Below are 18795 nucleotides of genomic sequence, written 5' to 3'. Positions count from 1 at the left end.
GGAGCAAAGTAATAATGGAAAAAGTAAAAAAAAACGGGGAAAATTATTCATCCTTGAGGGCTTCAATGATGCCCAAAATAACTATTCCACGCGGACGAAGTTGCGGGCACAGTAATCCTATCCTACTACTATTTGTTGTAGTAGTTTGTATGGATGTATGGATGTTTGTTACTCTTTCACGCAAAAACTACTGAACCGATTACCATGAAATTTGGTATGTAGGTAGCTGAAGACCCAGAATAACACATAGGCTACTTTTTATCCCAGAGTTCCCGCGGGATTGATAGGGTTTCCATGCGGACGAAGTCGCGGGCGGCCTCTAGTATGATATACCTAGATCATAGCCAAGGGTAAAATTTCTTTTGTATAAATATCAATGTCATTTATATAATTTTAAACGTTACAGTGAAAACAACTCTTTATTCACGCTGTCATACGTTGATAACATATAAAAACATAACTTCTTCTGATAGCACTATTATCACTAGCCGTTATCATTGCAACGGGTATTATAACCAGAGCAACGTTAACGTTAAGACATACACAACAACATGCCGTGTCTAAGAATACTGACCAACGTTCCCAAATCGAAAATCCCGGAGGATTTCTGCAATAGAATTGTTCCGGTTTTGGTGAGAACGGTCAAGAAGCAGGCTGAGGTGAGTTGGATTTTGTACCGTAACATAAAGCCTCGTTCTAGAGTCGGTGTCCTCATGCTGAAGGTCGTGATTCCCTAGTTGCGAGATGATTTGATGATTTGGTTAATTGGTGGTTTCTGATCTGTTGGTGGTTGATGGTTTCCTTGGCCGAGTGATGAATGGTGTCCAAGTTTATCGTCGTATCTAGTCCGTCCACCTAATTGAGTCCTCTTGGTCTTTAGAAATAACATTCATACCTTTAAGAATAAAATCAGGCCTCTATGTAGTAAAATAATAATATATTCATAATACATCCATATATTCACGTCTATAACCTATGCGGGGTAGACAGAGCCAACAGTTTCGAAAAGACCAATAGGTCACGCTCAGCTGCTTGGCTTAATGATAGAATTGAGATTCAAATAGCAACAGGTTGCTAACTCATCGCCAAATTGAAGAATCCCAAGTTTATAATCCAATCCCTTAGTCGCCTTCTACGACATCGTTAGAGAAGGAGTGGTCCTATTCTTTTTTCTATTGGTGCCGGTAACCACAAGGCAAATAATAGACGTATCTACATCAAAATCAAGGAAAGACAGACATAAGACTACATCAGCCTACTAATATCCTTATAATATAAATCAATGTTTGTTACTCCTTCACACAAATACTAGGTACTGTACCGATTACGATGATATTTAGTGTGTAGATTTTATCCTGTAGATCCCGCGGGATTAATTGTTACTTTACGATAAGTTTTACACGTATTATGTATATAAATTGTATTTTTTTAGAAATTCTCATGTGTCATCTGTGGTGACTGCCAAGTGACATTTGGGGGGGACTCCTCGGCGCCTGGTGCCATCGCCACCTTCGAGTCCATTGGCAGCGTTGGTCCAGAGGAAAACAAGGTCCTAGTCAAAGAATTGTCCGCTTACATGCAGAAGGAAATTGGCGTTGCGCCTGAAAGGTGAGTTTAAAATGTTCATACATATTTATAATCACGTCTGTATCCACTGCGGGGCTGGCAGAGCCAACAGTTTGGCAAAGACCGAAAGACTACGTTCAGCTGTATGGCTTTATAATAGAATAGAGATTTAAACAGTGATAGGTGCTAGCCCATTGCCCGAATAAATAATTCAAAGTTTATAAGTCGATCCCCTTGACGCCTTTTACAAAATCTATGATAAACGGATGGAATAGTCATTTTATACAATGCCGGGAACCACACGACATTTTATAAGTCACTTCAATTAATACTACTTACAATCAAGGATTGTGTAAGTCAGGTTATTACAAGTTAGGTAAATAGAATTTCAAAAAAAATTATTATACTCTTTTCCGGTGGGGTAGGCAGAGACAACATGTTTCCGCATAAGTTACTATACTTTTAAATTTTGCAAAAGGTTCAAGATAAAATGCATTTGATATTTGTTACAGATTCTTCGTGTCATGTTATGATATGAAAGGCTACAACATAGGCAAGGGAGGCATTACTCTTGAATACCTGGACAAAAGATTATAATTTATAACTTCTCACTTCTTCTGTAAACCAAAGAACCTATGGAATAAAATCAATTATCAAAGCTTTTATGTTTTCTTTAGTGCGTAACAATTATATCTAATCACGCTTTATCCCTTACTTGAGATATCGAACAGTCTTTAAAAAATTAATTTGCCGTAATGGAGAATGGGTTAACGAAAATGGGCTGTAGACTGTCTATGGAGCGAACAATGTAATAAACCGAATACACGCAAAGAATATGAGTAAAAAACAAAGGCAAAGTGGATCTTAGCAATATTGCATTTTAAATAGTGTCAGGCGCACGGCGCACACAAATTCATTCTATTTTTTGGCTACAGACGTACAAGTATTTAAGAATTATTTATATTGAGGGTTTTTAAATACAAATCTTGCCGGCGGCTTTACTTGTGTGAATATAATTTCCTTTGCATTAAATTATAAATATAATTTGATATTAGGCCTTTATCGATACCATTTACGGGTCTACCGGGCAAAACGAATTCATAACAATTCCATTGAACTTCATGGTGAAAGAATTGTGCGTGTAATTCTGCTATTTTAATTTTGCAACGGTCTGAATATTAGTGAACAGTAACTATATGTTTAAATGTACAATATTAAATATGTAAATAAATCGTGTTGATTGACGAAATCAAACAGTGAATACGCGCCTTTATGTACTTACGCTTTTTTCCACTGATAAGTGATAACACAAAGACTTTTATGATATTAAATGATATAATCGTAACGGGACTGTCATTATCAACGAAGTAACAGAAACGGGAAGACATAGTGATATAATATATTTAGAAAATAAACAAATAAGCAAGATGCCATGTCTGAAGATATTAACAAACGTTCCAACAGCTAAGATTCCTGTAGATTTCTGCAAAAAGATTACTCCGATTATGGTTGAGACGGTTAAGAAGGAAACTGAGGTTAGTACGAGTATTACTTAGGATTTTAAGTATTTGAGTCAGATATTTGAGGTTAGTATAAATAATGCTTTTTCTGATTGGCCCGGGTCTTGGATATTTATCTATATAAGTATTTATTATAAAATATAGTATCGTTGAGTTAGTATCTCGTAACACAAGTCTCGAACTTACTTCGAGGCTAACTCAATATGTGTAATTTGTCCTACATATTTATTTTAATGATTCTTTTGAGTTACATTGGGTGAAATTGAATCGTGGAAATACCTTAATAAAAATAAAATTACAACAACTAGACATATTATTTCGATTATCATTTATTATCGTTTATCATGTCTTCTTTTTTTTGTTAATTTAAATTTGTATTGCTGAGAATTATTTGTAAGTAAGAATCTAGTATTGCCAATCTTACCTCAAAAATCATCTTCAATATCAATATCACTAATAGCAACACTAGTAGTGTCCATCCACACTATTGTGGGATGGCCGGGATAAAGAAATAAAATGCATATAGAATTAAATAATTATATTGAGTAACCACAATTTGGATATTTTATTGCAATAAGGATTCAAGGCAGTAGCAAATAATAAACATGATAAAAGCCACATCGATATTTCAACAATACATTAAAAGGGAAAAAAGAATGATAGCCATCAATATTTCAGCAATTTCAGCCATTAATTATAACATTTTAAAAGAATAATAATGACACAAATAATATTTTCACAAATAAAAAAAACTAATAAAATATAACAGCCATACCTTTATATCCGGAGCAGTCACTCGTCTCAAAAGTCTAACGAATAATGTCGCTTGCCTGTTCGTGCGCAGCTATTTATAGAAGAAGGGTGGGGATGTTGCTCCCACCACGCGACCAATAGCGCACGAACAGACGAGTCTGACATTGCTTCAACTATTTTGTTAAAATGTGGGTATTTGTGTCTTAATATTTATTGACATTGTATGTATGAATTAATATTTGCTGACATTTCGGCCTTCCTGATACATAAGCATGACCTCATGCTATTCTTTAAATTAAATAAGGACCATTACGTCTATATAAAACTAAATTTAGGACCCTTCCGTCCTGCTTAAATAAAAATAGGACCCTTCCGTCCTGCTTAAATTAAAATAGGACCCTTCCGTCCTGCTTAAATTAAAATAGGACCCTTCCGTCCTGCTTAAATTAAAATAGGACCCTTCCGTCCTGCTTAAATTAAAATAGGACCCTTCCGTCCTGCTTAAATTAAAATAGGACCCTTCCGTCCTGCTTAAATTAAAATAGGACCCTTCCGTCCTGCTTAAATTAAAATAGGACCCTTCCGTCCTGCTGAAATTAAAATAGGACCCTTCCGTCCTGCTGAAATTAAAATAGGACCCTTCCGTCCTGCTGAAATTAAAATAGGACCCTTCCGTCCTTATTAGTATTTTTAGGATATTGAAACATTTGATAACATGCCATAACTAATCGGATTCATTAGACGACTCGTTTTCGCTATCGTGTGGTCTTTTAAAATTTAACCAAGGTTTGAGCTTGTCAACGGCGACTACTGAAGAATAATGTCTATTGCCCCTTTTGGTAAGAGGTGTGTCTATTATATGATACCGATCGTTACCAATGACTTTAGTAATGCGGTATGGACCTTGGTATTTGGGAACTAATTTCTTACTCTGACTCGTAGCTGGGATTTGACGTTCTACACGAACCAAATCACCAACTTTATATATAATTGGATCACAACGCTTCCTATCAAAATAAGCTTTTTCTTTTTCTTGATTAGCCGTAATGTGCGAACTGATTTCATCTCTAATTTCTTCCAAACCTTGTTTATCTTTATTATTGCTTATATCCCCTTCTAATTCTGATACAATTTTATTTTCCGTGCCGCCTACCAACCTTTTACCAAACAAGGCCTCAGCCGGTGTTCGGTTTATTCCTTTATTAAATGTGTTGTTCATACCCCATTGCACATCGGACAGGTAGTCATCCCATTTGTTTTCGGGTTTTCCAACTGTTTTAGCAGTAAGGGAATCCACAATGATTTTATTGTATCGTTCTACCTGTCCGTTTGCTCTAGGAGTAGCAACAGCGTTTAAAATATGTTTTACTCCCTTTTCAGTAATGTATTTCTTAAAATTGTTACTAGTAAATGATGTCCCCCTATCAGAAATTATTCTACGTGGGACCCCGAAAATGCCGAAATACTCACGAAGTACTTTCAAAGTTGATTGTGTTTTCGTATTTTTTTACCGGTTGTAAATAAATATATCTCGTAAACGCGTCAATTATTACCAAAATGTACATATTCCCCTTTGCGCTTCGTACGAAGGGACCGGTATGGTCTATATGGATTGTGTCAAAGGGTGTGGCTATTTTCGGTATCGGATGTAAGTAACCAGGCTTCTTTCCAGAAATTGATTTTGAGTATGCACATTCTAAACAAGAATCTACATATTTTTTTATGAAACGGCGCATTTTAGGAAACCAATAATTTGATTTAATTTTTTCTAATGTTTTTTCAAAACCGAAATGGCCAATATCATCATGATTCTGTTTTAAAATTTGCCAGCGTACTCCCTTTGGCACAACCCACCTATCACCATTATCAGTTATACGGAACAGTTTGTCACCTTTGAGCTTAAAATTGGTTTTTACATCGACTAAATCATTTAATTCGGGGTTTTCTAGAATTCTTATAATTCTTTGTGTCTCTTCATCTACGCTCTGTACAGTCGTCAGCCAGTTTGCATCAGATACGACTAAAACATGTAATTCTTCTAAATTGGGAACCGGATTGCGACTTAAAGCATCGATATGAGACATTCTGATGCCTGGCCTGTACTCAATACTAAAATTATACTCCTGTAATTGTTCCCACCATCTTGCAACACGAGGGATCATGTCTTTCTTTTGGAAAGTAGACTTTAGTGAGTTACAATCCGTGACCAATTTAAAATCAAGACCAATGAGGTAAACTCTAAATTTATGAAATGACGAGACTACAGCCAGTGTTTCAAGGTCGTATGAAGAGTAATTTTGCTCTTGTGGAGTAGTTTGCCTGCTAAAGTAGGCCACCGGCTTGAGAGCTCTATTCTCATCCTTTTGTAGAAGAATTCCTGCAACACCTAACTTGCAAGCGTCTGTGTGAACTTCAGTTTCAGCCTCGGGATTATATAACGCTAAAACGGGTTTTTGAGACAATGCCTTTTGCAAAGTTTTAAATGCAGTCTCTTGATCAGGTCCCCAAACCCAAACGACATCCTTCTTTAGTAAATGAGTAAGTGGTTTTGAAATGATCGAAAATTTTGGAACAAACCGGCGAAAGAAACTAGCTAAACCTAAAAACTGACGGACATTATGCTGATTCTGTGGGGTAGGAAACTGCTCTACAGCTTCTATTTTTTTAGAGCCTGGACTTATACCGTTTTCGGATACTTCAAATCCTAAATAATCAACGGTACGTTTGAAGAAAAAGCATTTAGAGGGATTAAGTGTAAAACCGGCACTTTTGAATAACCGCAACACTGATTGCAATCTAGTCATACCATCGGGAATAGACTTTGATGGGATAATAACATCGTCTAGATAGGCTAATGCTTCTCCATGTCGAGCAGCTCCTAAAATCTGGTTCATCAAACGTTGAAAGGTTGCTGGTGCATTTGCAAGCCCAAATGGCATCCTATTAAACTCAAAGTGTCCATCAGGGGTTACAAATGCTGTTTTATGCTTGTCCTCCTCTCTTATAGGCACCTGATAGTATCCAGAAGTAAGATCTAAAGTTGAATAATACCTATTACCGGCTAATATGTCAAGCTGATCATCAATGAGGGGCATTGGGTAATTTTCTTTAACAGTTTTTTTGTTAAGTGCTCTATAGTCAATACAAAGCCTGAAGTCCCCATTTTTTTTTCTAACAAGAACTATAGGACTAGCATAAGATGATGTAGATGGTCTTATAATATTATTGTCTAACAATTCGTTAATCATGTCCCTGACTTTCTCCTTTTCTTTAATTGCAAGCCTATATGGTCTATAAACGACTGGTTGAGAATCGTGCAGCTCTATTTTCATATCGCCAGCAGTAGTGCAACGTAATTCAGATAAGTTGAATGCAAAGCATTCCCTATATTTATTTAGTAAAGTTAGGAGTTGGCGTTTATCATCATTATGAAGGTCACTGTCAATGTTTAAATCTGATTCTACTATAGTTTGTACACTGCGATCCCAAGAATTACCGATGTTTAGTATTCGAGACTGATAACACTCCTCATGAGCGATTCTCCCGCGAGCGAGTAAAAGATCTTTAGGCAAAATTAACTTGTCAGAGGGCTTGCAACTGACGACAACGTGCCCCTGGCCATCTTTTATGTAGTATAATCCGGATGAAACAGAGTAACGAACACAATCTTTATACCGTAGACTTCCTTCGACAAATATTTCACCTTCAAAATTAGGGTCATTACTATAAATCTGAACAACAGTTAATCCCCTTATTTCTACTTCGGTTTTACAAAAAAGTTCAATTTTTGGATTTATTTCATCTATTATCTCTAACCCAGCAATTTCTAAATGATCACTAGTCTTTTTAAATGATATATGAGATTGCTCTGTAAATGTTTGACCAATAATTAAGGGAACGTGCATCGTTTTATCTGGGACTACTAAAAGATCCACATTGGCTGAAATATTATCTATTGTGATGTCTACGTTACATTTGCCTAATGGACTGACAGACGAATTGCCGAACCCTCGCAAACTAGGAAGATTATCTTTAAAGAGCTGTGAACCAATGTTCAAAAACTCACAATATTTAATTATAGAGCATTCGCTCCCAAAATCAATATAAGCCTTTAGAGGTATACCGTTTACGAGTGCTTGTTTGAAATATTTTTGATTACTGTAAGAGCATCCTAATAAACCAGTTGGTACCCTAGGTTCAGAATTAATTACTCTCAGTACAGTTTTATCAGCGACTACTGGCAGTTTGGAATAACAGTTATCTGTTTCATGTCCAATTTTGCCACATTTGCCACATTTTTTTAATGGTTTTTTACACTGAGCAGCCAAATGACCTTCCTGTCTACAGTTTAAACAACGTATTTGTCTCGCATTCGTTCGCGATTGATTTTCATTTAAATTGAAAGAAGGTATTTTGGATTTACGCTCATTAGGATTTAATGGTTTTACATTTCTAACGTTACGTAAATACGACAGTAACTTATCCGGGTCATCAAATTTGACAGCTTCCGCGCCTAACCTAACCGACCTGTCATCAATACCGTGCAATATACACTCAACGGCTCGAGTTCCTACGATACCGCACCTATTTATAAGTGCCATTTTGTCATAATAATACTCTTCTAGCCCATCATTATATCGAGCTCGTTTTGCCAGCATATCAGTAAGCATCTGACCATAATTTTCCTCTGACGGAAATGCGGAGCAAAGTTTGACCTGCCACTCGGCCCAAGAGAAAAGGACAGACGACAAACCCTCATACCACCTTTGTGCTACGCCACGTAATTTAGGTAAAGCGAAATGTATTGTTTTCCTTTCTGACCAACCATAAATACTTGCGCATTCGTTCACTTTATGCAACCACATAGTCATGGTCTGTTCCTTTCTGCCGGGATCAAACTCTGGGACTGTATTTTGCATCGAGCCGAGTTTATCTAATGAATCTGATTGTAAGGCTTGAATTATTCGGGAGATGTTATCAATGTGAAAAGACTCACGATTATTTTGTTCTTCGTGTCGGCTGCTCGGGCGCTCGTCGCGTCGGCTGCTCGAGCGCTCGTCGCGGCGGCTGCTCGGGCGCTCGTCGCGGCGGCTGCTCGGGCGCTCGTCGCGGCGGCTGCTCGGGCGCTCGTCGCGGCGGCTGCTCGGGCGCTCGTCGCGGCGGCTGCTCGGGCGCTCGTCGCGGCGGCTGCTCGGGCGCTCGTCGCGGCGGCTGCTCGGGCGCTCGTCGCGGCGGCTGCTCGGGCGCTCGTCGCGGCGGCTGCTCGGGCGCTCGTCGCGGCGGCTGCTCGGGCGCTCGTCGCGGCGGCTGCTCGGGCGCTCGTCGCGGCGGCTGCTCGGGCGCTCGTCGCGGCGGCTGCTCGGGCGCTCGTCGCGGCGGCTGCTCGGGCGCTCGTCGCGGCGGCTGCTCGGGCGCTCGTCGCGGCGGCTGCTCGGGCGCTCGTCGCGGCGGCTGCTCGGGCGCTCGTCGCGGCGGCTGCTCGGGCGCTCGTCGCGGCGGCTGCTCGGGCGCTCGTCGCGGCGGCTGCTCGGGCGCTCGTCGCGGCGGCTGCGCGATCGATCGTCGCGGCGGCTGCGCGACCGATCGTCGCGGCGGCTGCGCGACCGACCGTCGCGGCGGCTGCGCGACCGACCGTCGCGGCGGCTGCGCGACCGACCGTCGCGGCGGCTGCGCGACCGATCGTCACGGCGGCTTTCCGCCTTTTCAGGTGTCAGTAAGAAAGATGACCTCGGGTTCAGTGAACTCGGATCTTGGCGACTGGGCAGTATAGGGCTCCCGGCCCCAGCGTTTTGTAGTGTTAAATCCATTGTATCTGAAAATAGTCGCTCGAAAACAATTAGGCAGCTTACCTGCTCATTTGAAATTGTAAAACGGCAAAGAAAGCAGCGAAGAGTTTATAATTATTTAATGAAACAAAAAAAAAATATAAGCATTTTCATGAACTATCCCACTTCTGAAATGTGGGATGGCCGGGATAAAGAAATAAAATGCATATAGAATTAAATAATTATATTGAGTAACCACAATTTGGATATTTTATTGCAATAAGGATTCAAGGCAGTAGCAAATAATAAACATGATAAAAGCCACATCGATATTTCAACAATACATTAAAAGGGAAAAAAGAATGATAGCCATCAATATTTCAGCAATTTCAGCCATTAATTATAACATTTTAAAAGAATAATAATGACACAAATAATATTTTCACAAATAAAAAAAACTAATAAAATATAACAGCCATACCTTTATATCCGGAGCAGTCACTCGTCTCAAAAGTCTAACGAATAATGTCGCTTGCCTGTTCGTGCGCAGCTATTTATAGAAGAAGGGTGGGGATGTTGCTCCCACCACGCGACCAATAGCGCACGAACAGACGAGTCTGACATTGCTTCAACTATTTTGTTAAAATGTGGGTATTTGTGTCTTAATATTTATTGACATTGTATGTATGAATTAATATTTGCTGACACTATCAGTACGAATATAACATAAACGTAACATATAATCACGTCTATATCCCTTGCGGGGTAGACAGAGCTAACCGATATAATATTAACATGATTTCGTATATGTCGTGTAGTTCCCGGCTCTTTAAAATAAGTCCAATCCATATCTTTCCCTTCTTTTCTTTGTTTCATAAAAAGCGATTAAGGGAAAGGCTGATAAATTGTGGTTCTTCTTATAGGCTATAGGCTAGCAACCTGGCACTACATGTATCTCAATTCCATGATTAAGACACACAGCTGAACGTAGCCATTCAGCCTTTTTAAGACTATTAGCTCTGTCTACCTCGCAAGGGATATAGACGTGATTATATGTAAATCGTAAATGAGTATCTTAATAATTTAATGTATTTTCCAGCATATGATGTGCGTCATCAGTGGGGATTGTCAAGTGTCTTTTGGTGGTGACTCATCAGCTCCAGCTGCTGTGGCTACTTTGGAGTCTATAGGTAATCTGGGTGTAGAAGAAAACAAATACATCGTCAAAGAACTTGCCAACTTCATGCATAAGGAAATTGGCGTAACTCCTGACAGGTACAGTACCTTAAAATAAATAAATAAATATATCTATCTATACGGGACATACCTATTGCACAAATTGAGTTGGCCTCGAAGTAAATTCTAAACTTTCGTGTAACGAGATACTAACTCAACGATACTACATATATTTTACAATAAATATTTATATAAGTAGATAAATATCCAAGAAATAGGCCAATCAGTGATAGTTCGTTTCTCATCATGCCCTGGCCGGGATTCGAACCCCGGGTTCCAGTGTCACAGACAAGCACTACAGCTACGCCACAGAGGCCGTTATAGTTCATAATTAGTTTTCGTAATATGGCCCTGTCAAAAATGACAAAACTTGAGTCACGGTAATTATAGTACTCCCTTCGAGAGATCTATATTTGTAAACTGACGCCCGGTGAAAATGCTGCTGTGTAGTTTGTTCCGCCGCTTCTTCGACACATGCGCTTTGGGAGCGGTAGTAGCTATAATAAGACTTGAGTTATGTTGATGTCTATAAGTATCATATCATGTATCTGACATGTTATCTATGATATTTTAAAAAATAATCTTGTCTTTATTGTTACTGTCATAGTTGTGTTTTAACTAGAATAAAACCAATACATTTGGTTTTGCATTATTATTACAATTTATTCTAGTTAAACCTTATCAATAATGTATATCGACGCTTAGTCACATTTATTCTTTATCAGCAAAACATTATTTTACAAAATAAAATAAATTTCTTTGAAAAAAAAAAAATGGCTACCACTTCCACAGGAAATATCGCACGGTATTTGCGTCCAGAACGTTTTGATGTGGAACCTAATATATGTGGAGCTGATCTTCGTTGGACTCACTGGCGGTATACTTTTATAAATTTCTTATCTGAAGAATTATCAGAATTTAAAGACGAATCACTCAAATTAAAACTCTTAGTCAACCATCTTTCGCCAACTGTATATTCATATATAAAAGAATACCAAACCTATACTAAAGCTATAGAAGCACTAAATAATATTTACATAAAACCACAAAATGAAATACATGCTCGACATTCTCTTACTATAAGAAAACAACAAATAAGTGAAAGTATTTCAGAATATGTACAAGCACTCAAACTGTTATCTCATAATTGTAATTTTAGAGAAGTATCAGCTGAAGAATATAGAAATGAATATATTCGTGACGCATTTATCTCAGGTATTCAATCTCAACAGATACGTGAAAGACTCCTTGAGCATTTATCACTTACTTTAGACGAAGCACTTAATGTAGCAATTTCGCTTGAAACAGCAATAAATAACACGAAATCTTATTCAACTCCAACGACTCTTAATGCTCTCAATATGTCTAAAAACACTATAGACTTAGTACAAAACAGAAATGAAGCTAAGAAAAATTATTATTCTCAGCGAAAATGTTTTTTCTGTGGAGGAAATGTACATCAAAGGAACAAATGTCCTGCTTTTAATTCCTGTTGCCAATTATGTTCTAAGAAAGGTCATTTCGCTAATGTATGTAGAAGTAGACCAACTATAAATTCCGTAGAAACTGAAATTGAGAACAATATGTCTGGAATAATAGCTGCTTCTCCGTCTAATTTACGAAAAGCTACAATTACTATATTTGTCAATGATACAAGAGCTGATGCACTTATTGACACTGGCAGTTCCGTGAGCTTTATTGATCGTAATCTGGTGCAAGCTATGAATCTCAAAATTAAACCATGCCATCAAACGATTACACTGGCATCATTGAATCATGTATCACATGTAGATGGTATCTGCTATCCTACTATTCGACTGAATAACTGTACGTACAAAAACATACCATTACTTATTGTAAATAACTTATGTTCTGATGTAATTATTGGACATGATGTTCTTAAGGATCATTCGTCAGTAGAATTACATTTTGGTGGAAAAAGAGAAAGCCTTCAAATCTGCAATGTCATGCAAGCAACTGTTCCAGCTGTGTCTGTTTTTACAAATTTATCTCCTAACATAAAACCAATAGCAGTCCGGTCGAGACGCTATAGCACTGATGAAGAAACTTTTATAAGACAAGAGATACATAATCTTTTACAAGATGGAGTGATTGAACCATCTGTATCTCCTTGGAGGGCACAAGTAATAATTATTGGGGGAGATCATCACCGGCGCCGCATGGTTATTGATTATTCGCGAACTATTAACAAATATACAGAACTTGATGCTCATCCACTGCCTAGCATAGAACTGGTAGTTGCTAATGTAGCTAAATACAATTATTTTAGTCAAATTGATTTGAAAAGTGCTTACCACCAAATTCCAATATTAGAAAAAGAAAAAAAGTATACAGCATTCGAAGCATGTGGTAATTTATATCAGTTTACTCGCATTCCATTTGGAGTAACCAATGGCGTAGCTGCTTTTCAACGTACACTGCAATTTATAATAGAGTCAGAGAAACTTAACGGCACATTTGCTTATTTAGATGATATTACCGTATGCGGCAAAACAAAAGACGATCATGACAAAAATTTGGAAAGATTTATGATGGCAGCCGAGAAATACAGTTTGACACTTAACAAAGACAAATGTACCTTTTCTTCTAGCTCTATAAATTTACTTGGTTATAATGTTCATAATAACACTATTAAACCAGATTCAACTCGTCTTAAGCCACTTCTTGACTTACCAGTCCCATCAGATGGACCTTCACTGAAAAGAACTCTCGGGCTTTTTGCGCATTATTCAAAATGGGTACAAAATTTTTCTGAAAAGGTAAGGCCTTTAATCTCAAGCAAAAGCTTTCCACTCGATGAAACAGCTATTTCTAGTTTTAATTCTCTTAAATCTACTATTGCTAAGTCATGTTTGACTGCAATAGACAATGAAGAAAGATTCGTCGTTGAAACTGATGCTTCTGAGCATACAATTGCAGCATCTCTTACACAAAATGGAAGACCAGTGGCATTTTTTTCTAGAAGTCTTTCCGATTCGGAACGCCGTCACTCTGCTATTGAAAAAGAAGCTTACGCAATTGTAGAATCTTTACGCAAGTGGCGACACTATCTCTTGGGTCGACATTTTCTTCTCATCACCGATCAACAGTCAGTTTCATTTATGCTGAATCAAAATCATACAAGCAAAGTTAAAAACGAGAAAGTTGAACGATGGCGCCTTGAGTTGTCGTGTTATAAATACGACATTATATATAGACCAGGGAAAGAAAATTTCACTGCTGATGCTTTGTCTAGAATAAGCGCTAGTATATCTACAAATAAACTTTATGAAATATACGATGCTTTGTGCCATCCTGGAATAGTGAGAATGGCACATTGGGTACGTCAAAAGAATCTGCCATATTCGATTAATGAAATAAGATCCATGGTTTCGTCTTGCCCTATTTGTTCAGAAATAAAACCAAGATTTGGTCAGACACACGGCCATCTCATAAAAGCAACTTCGTGTTTTGAAAGACTTAATATAGATTTCAAAGGGCCTGTGCCAAGTAACACTACTAATCGTTATATATTAACAGTAATCGACGAATACTCTAGATTTCCCTTCGCTTATCCATGTAAAGATATGACTGCTTCAACTGTTGTTCATTGTCTGAAAGATATCTTTTATCTATTTGGTATACCACAATATATTCACTCTGACAGAGGAACATCATTTTTATCAGAAGAAGTCCAACAATTTCTTCATTCCCTTGGAATAGCTACTAGCAGAAGCTCTCCCTACAATCCAGAAGGTAACGGACAAATAGAAAGACTAAATGGAACATTATGGAAGAGTATTCAACTAAGCATTCGGTCCAAAAGTATGCGAATCGAAGAATGGGAAAAAGTTTTGCCTTTTGCTCTTCACTCAATACGCTCGTTGTTATGTACAAGTACCAATACAACCCCTCATGAACGTATGTTTCATCATCCTAGACGATCATTAAATGGACAATCTATGCCAACGTGGTTACTTACTCCAGGACCTATACTACTTAAACGACACGTAAGAAATTCTAAATATGACCCATTAGTTGATGAAGTGGAATTATTACAACCTAATCCCATGTATTCATATGTCAAGCTTCCTGATGGTCGTGAAACAGTAGTTTCTAATAAACATTTAGCTCCTTTGCCGCAACTTAATCGGGAGAGTGAAGAAAGTGCTGATATGGAGCCGGATGTCCAGGGAACTATAAATGACACTGTGGAACCTGACGTGTCAAATGAAGGACGGGCAGCCGAGTCCGAAGAACCTGTTCTACGCCGTTCCAGTAGAGATCGCAGACCACCAGCTTATTTAAGGGATTATTTAAGGGGGGGAGAATGACATGTTATCTATGATATTTTAAAAAATAATCTTGTCTTTATTGTTACTGTCATAGTTGTGTTTTAACTAGAATAAAACCAATACATTTGGTTTTGCATTATTATTACAGTATCCAACATTGAAAGTAAATCTATTCTATACAATTCCCTTATAATCTAACTTTGCCCACGGGAATAACGGGAACCATACTGAAAAACCGCCTTTGCTCAACATATTCGTAATGTCTGTTTCAACTACATATGTAATGTTTTATGGGCAATGAAGATAATTTGTATTGTACTGTTATTTTTGTAGAGCCTCCTAAAGATATGTATACAGTGCCGTGTGGTTCCCGGCACAGCAAGAATACGACCACTCCATCTCGTTCTCAGGTATGTCATAAAAGGCGACTTAAGGATAGGCTTATTAACTTGGGGTTCTTCTTTTACGAGTAGGTGATGGGCTAACATCCAACAATGATAGAATTAAGATTCAAATAGTGACAGGAGTCACTATTTGAATCTTAATTCTATCATTAAGCCAAACACCTGAACGTGGCCTATCAGTGTTTTCAAGTTTGTTGGCTCTGTCTACCCTGCAAGGGATATAGACGTGATTATTATGTATGTATGTATGTCCTTAAGATAATGCCTTTACTTTTTCAGGTTCTTCATATCTTTCTACGACATCAGAGGCTACAACGTCGGCAGGTTTGGTATTACTTTTGACAATCTGTAGTATAAATTACAATTTCAACCAAAACAAAAACTACATTTGAAACACCATGTAACATTTAATACAACATCAATATTGTAACTATTTCGTATAACAATAGATTTCAAAACATGATTTTTTTTTATAGAAAATATGGATAACATTTATGTATTTGGACGAGTTTACATTGTAAGCAAAATATTAATTATAAGTTGACTACAGAATTGCCAACTCTGTGTGATGGTAACTCTGTTGACTTGTCAGTTAATTTAAACTGCACACTCAGACAACGGGAAACCCTCGAGGGTTAAGAATTATCCATCAAAATATACAAGGTCTTCCCGGCAAAGAATTAGAAGTACAACTAGTTTTAGAAGAATTAAATGTGGACATTTTATGTTTGACTGAGCATTGGCTCATGGAGGGGGAGATGATGTTCAGCCTAAACAATTATAATATTGTGAGCTGCTTAAACAGAAAGTCTGCAATTAGAGGTGGGTCTATAATATTTATCAAATGCGGTCTTCGCTGTAAAGAGCGAACAGACATAACCAGACTTTCGGTTGAGCGGTGTGCCGAAGTGACCTGTGCCGAGCTAGATCATCATATAATTGTTTGTGTGTACAGTCCCCCAAACAGTGAATTTAAACAATTTTTAAAAATAATGGATCAAGTGTTACATGTTACCTCAAAATGTAACAAAAAATTAATTATTTGTGGTGATTTTAACATTGACATTTTAGTTAAATCAACTGTTAGTATACAATTTATTAATTTGTTTAAATCTTATAATTTAGAGTATGTTTTTTTCGAACCAACCCGAATAACATCTACATCTGCCAAGTGTCTGGATAATTTTTTTTGCAATAATCTTTTTATACGGAAATCAATTATTCACAAATTGCCCTCGGATCACACCGGTCAATATGTTACCTTTGAGAAAGAGTCCTTAAACAATTTAAATAATGATAAAATTATGTGTAGACCTCTTTCTTCCAAAAACATAAGAAAATTTAAAATAAACATTGCAAATCAATTAAATACTTTAACATATTCTGGAAATAATCCTAATGAACATTATAACAATTTATTTAATATGATTTCTGCTGAATACTCAAAAAGGTTCAAGCAGAAACAAGTCAATATTCGTAATAGATTACAGTTCAGTGAATGGGCTACATTAGGTATTCACAAGAGTAGGAATAAGTTATATGACTTATATGCCCAGAAACAATACAATTTTGACCCCAGTTTTGTAGAATATGTCAAAAATTATTCAAAATTATTTAAAAAAGTTTGCAGGCAAGCCAAGTCTTTTCACATAAGTAGTAAAATAAACAACGCACCAAATAAAATTAAAGAAACATGGAACATTATTAATAAAGAATCTGGCAAAATCAAAGATAGAGACAGTATTAAACAAATATCATCCGGTAACAAAAGTATTTCTAAAACTCAGGACATAGTAAATGCTTTTGATAATTTCTTTGCAAAAATCCCTGTGGAGCTAACTTCTGACGTTGACTCTTGTCCATTGCGCGCTGAAACCCTACTTAATAATAACACAACTCCCATCAAATCTGTCTTTAAATTTAAATATGTTAACTCTGATATTATATTAAAGGCGTTCAAACAACTTAATTTGAAAAAGTCTGAAGACCATTGGGGTATGTCTGTTAGTATCATAAGTCAAATCATAGATATTATTGCATCTGATCTAGCTTTTATATTTAATGAATGTATTGATGAGGGTATTTTTCCAAATTTAATGAAATGTAGCAAATTAATACCTCTATTCAAAAAAGGGGAGAAAACAGTCCTTGGCAATTATAGACCTATTTCTATATTGCCAGTTTTGAGCAAGGTGTTTGAGAAGATGATGCTTAATCAAATGCAACAATATTTTAAAATCAATAACATTTTCCATTCCCAACAATATGGGTTCACTGCCGGGAAGTCCACCACTGATGCGGGAGTAGCACTTGTTACTCAAATCTATGACGCGTGGGAGAGTTCACAGGATTCAGTTGGAGTCTTTTGCGATCTCTCTAAAGCATTTGATTGCGTAGATCATCAGACACTTTTGCGTAAACTTCGTCAATATGGGTTTGACCACAAATCAACTAAACTAATGGCATCCTATTTGACTGATAGGCTTCAAACTGTAGATATTAATGGAGTAAAGTCAAGCGGATCAAGCGTCTCAATGGGTGTTCCTCAGGGCTCAATTTTAGGACCATTCCTCTTCTTGGTATATGTCAATGACCTGCCTTTTATGGTGGAAAAACAGGCGGGTATAGTGCTGTTTGCCGATGACACTTCTTTAATATTTAAATTAGATCGCCATAGCGAAAATGTAAGTTCGGTTAATAATATACTGTCGGCCATATCTATCTGGTTCTCAACCAACAATCTTCTTTTAAATGCTAATAAGACCCAATGCATTAAATTTACCCTTCCAAACGTAAGGCAGGCCAATACTGACATAATACTGGAAGGCCAGAAATTAGAATTTGTTGAAAATACAAAGTTTTTAGGAATTATAATTGATGCAAAGCTACAGTGGGGTGCTCATATTTCTAAACTATCCAATAGACTTAGCTCTGCCGCTTATGCTGTTAGGAGGATCCGACAATTGACAGATGTAGCTACAGCTAGGCTTGTTTATTTCAGCTATTTTCATAGCTTGTTATCTTATGGTTTACTTTTATGGGGTAGCGCGGCTGATATACAAACTATTTTTATAATTCAGAAAAGGGCCGTTCGCGCAATTTACGGCTTAGGACCAAGAGACTCATTAAGACAACTCTTTAAGAAAATAAACATACCTACAGTAGCGTCCCAGTACATTTTTGATCTTATAATGTATGTTAGGAAAAATACCTCTTTTTTTCAAAAAGTTAGTGCCACAACTGATAGAAATTTACG

General features: G+C 37.3%; 2 protein-coding genes across 2 annotated transcripts; both read left to right on the top strand.

The window, feature by feature from the left end:
• The first annotated feature begins 477 nt into the window (after nucleotides 1-477).
• Nucleotides 478-2224, top strand: LOC106133871 (macrophage migration inhibitory factor). The gene is made up of 3 exons (XM_013333724.2): nucleotides 478-659; nucleotides 1433-1608; nucleotides 2079-2224. Exons 1-3 carry the CDS (start codon nucleotides 552-554, stop codon nucleotides 2161-2163), a joined length of 369 nt encoding a protein of 122 aa, XP_013189178.1. The 5' UTR covers nucleotides 478-551; the 3' UTR covers nucleotides 2164-2224.
• A 675-nt stretch (nucleotides 2225-2899) lies between these two features.
• On the top strand, nucleotides 2900-16033 carry LOC106133851 (macrophage migration inhibitory factor-like). Its single transcript, XM_013333696.2, has 3 exons — nucleotides 2900-3101; nucleotides 10704-10879; nucleotides 15819-16033. The coding sequence occupies exons 1-3, from the start codon at nucleotides 2994-2996 to the stop codon at nucleotides 15889-15891; spliced, it is 357 nt and encodes a 118-aa protein (XP_013189150.2). The 5' UTR covers nucleotides 2900-2993; the 3' UTR covers nucleotides 15892-16033.
• The last annotated feature ends 2762 nt before the right edge of the window (nucleotides 16034-18795 follow it).

Source organism: Amyelois transitella, chromosome Z (genome assembly GCF_032362555.1).
Source record: "Amyelois transitella isolate CPQ chromosome Z, ilAmyTran1.1, whole genome shotgun sequence".
In the NCBI taxonomy this organism is placed as follows: Eukaryota; Metazoa; Arthropoda; class Insecta; order Lepidoptera; family Pyralidae; genus Amyelois; species Amyelois transitella.
This window is presented reverse-complemented; position numbering and strand designations above follow the sequence as displayed.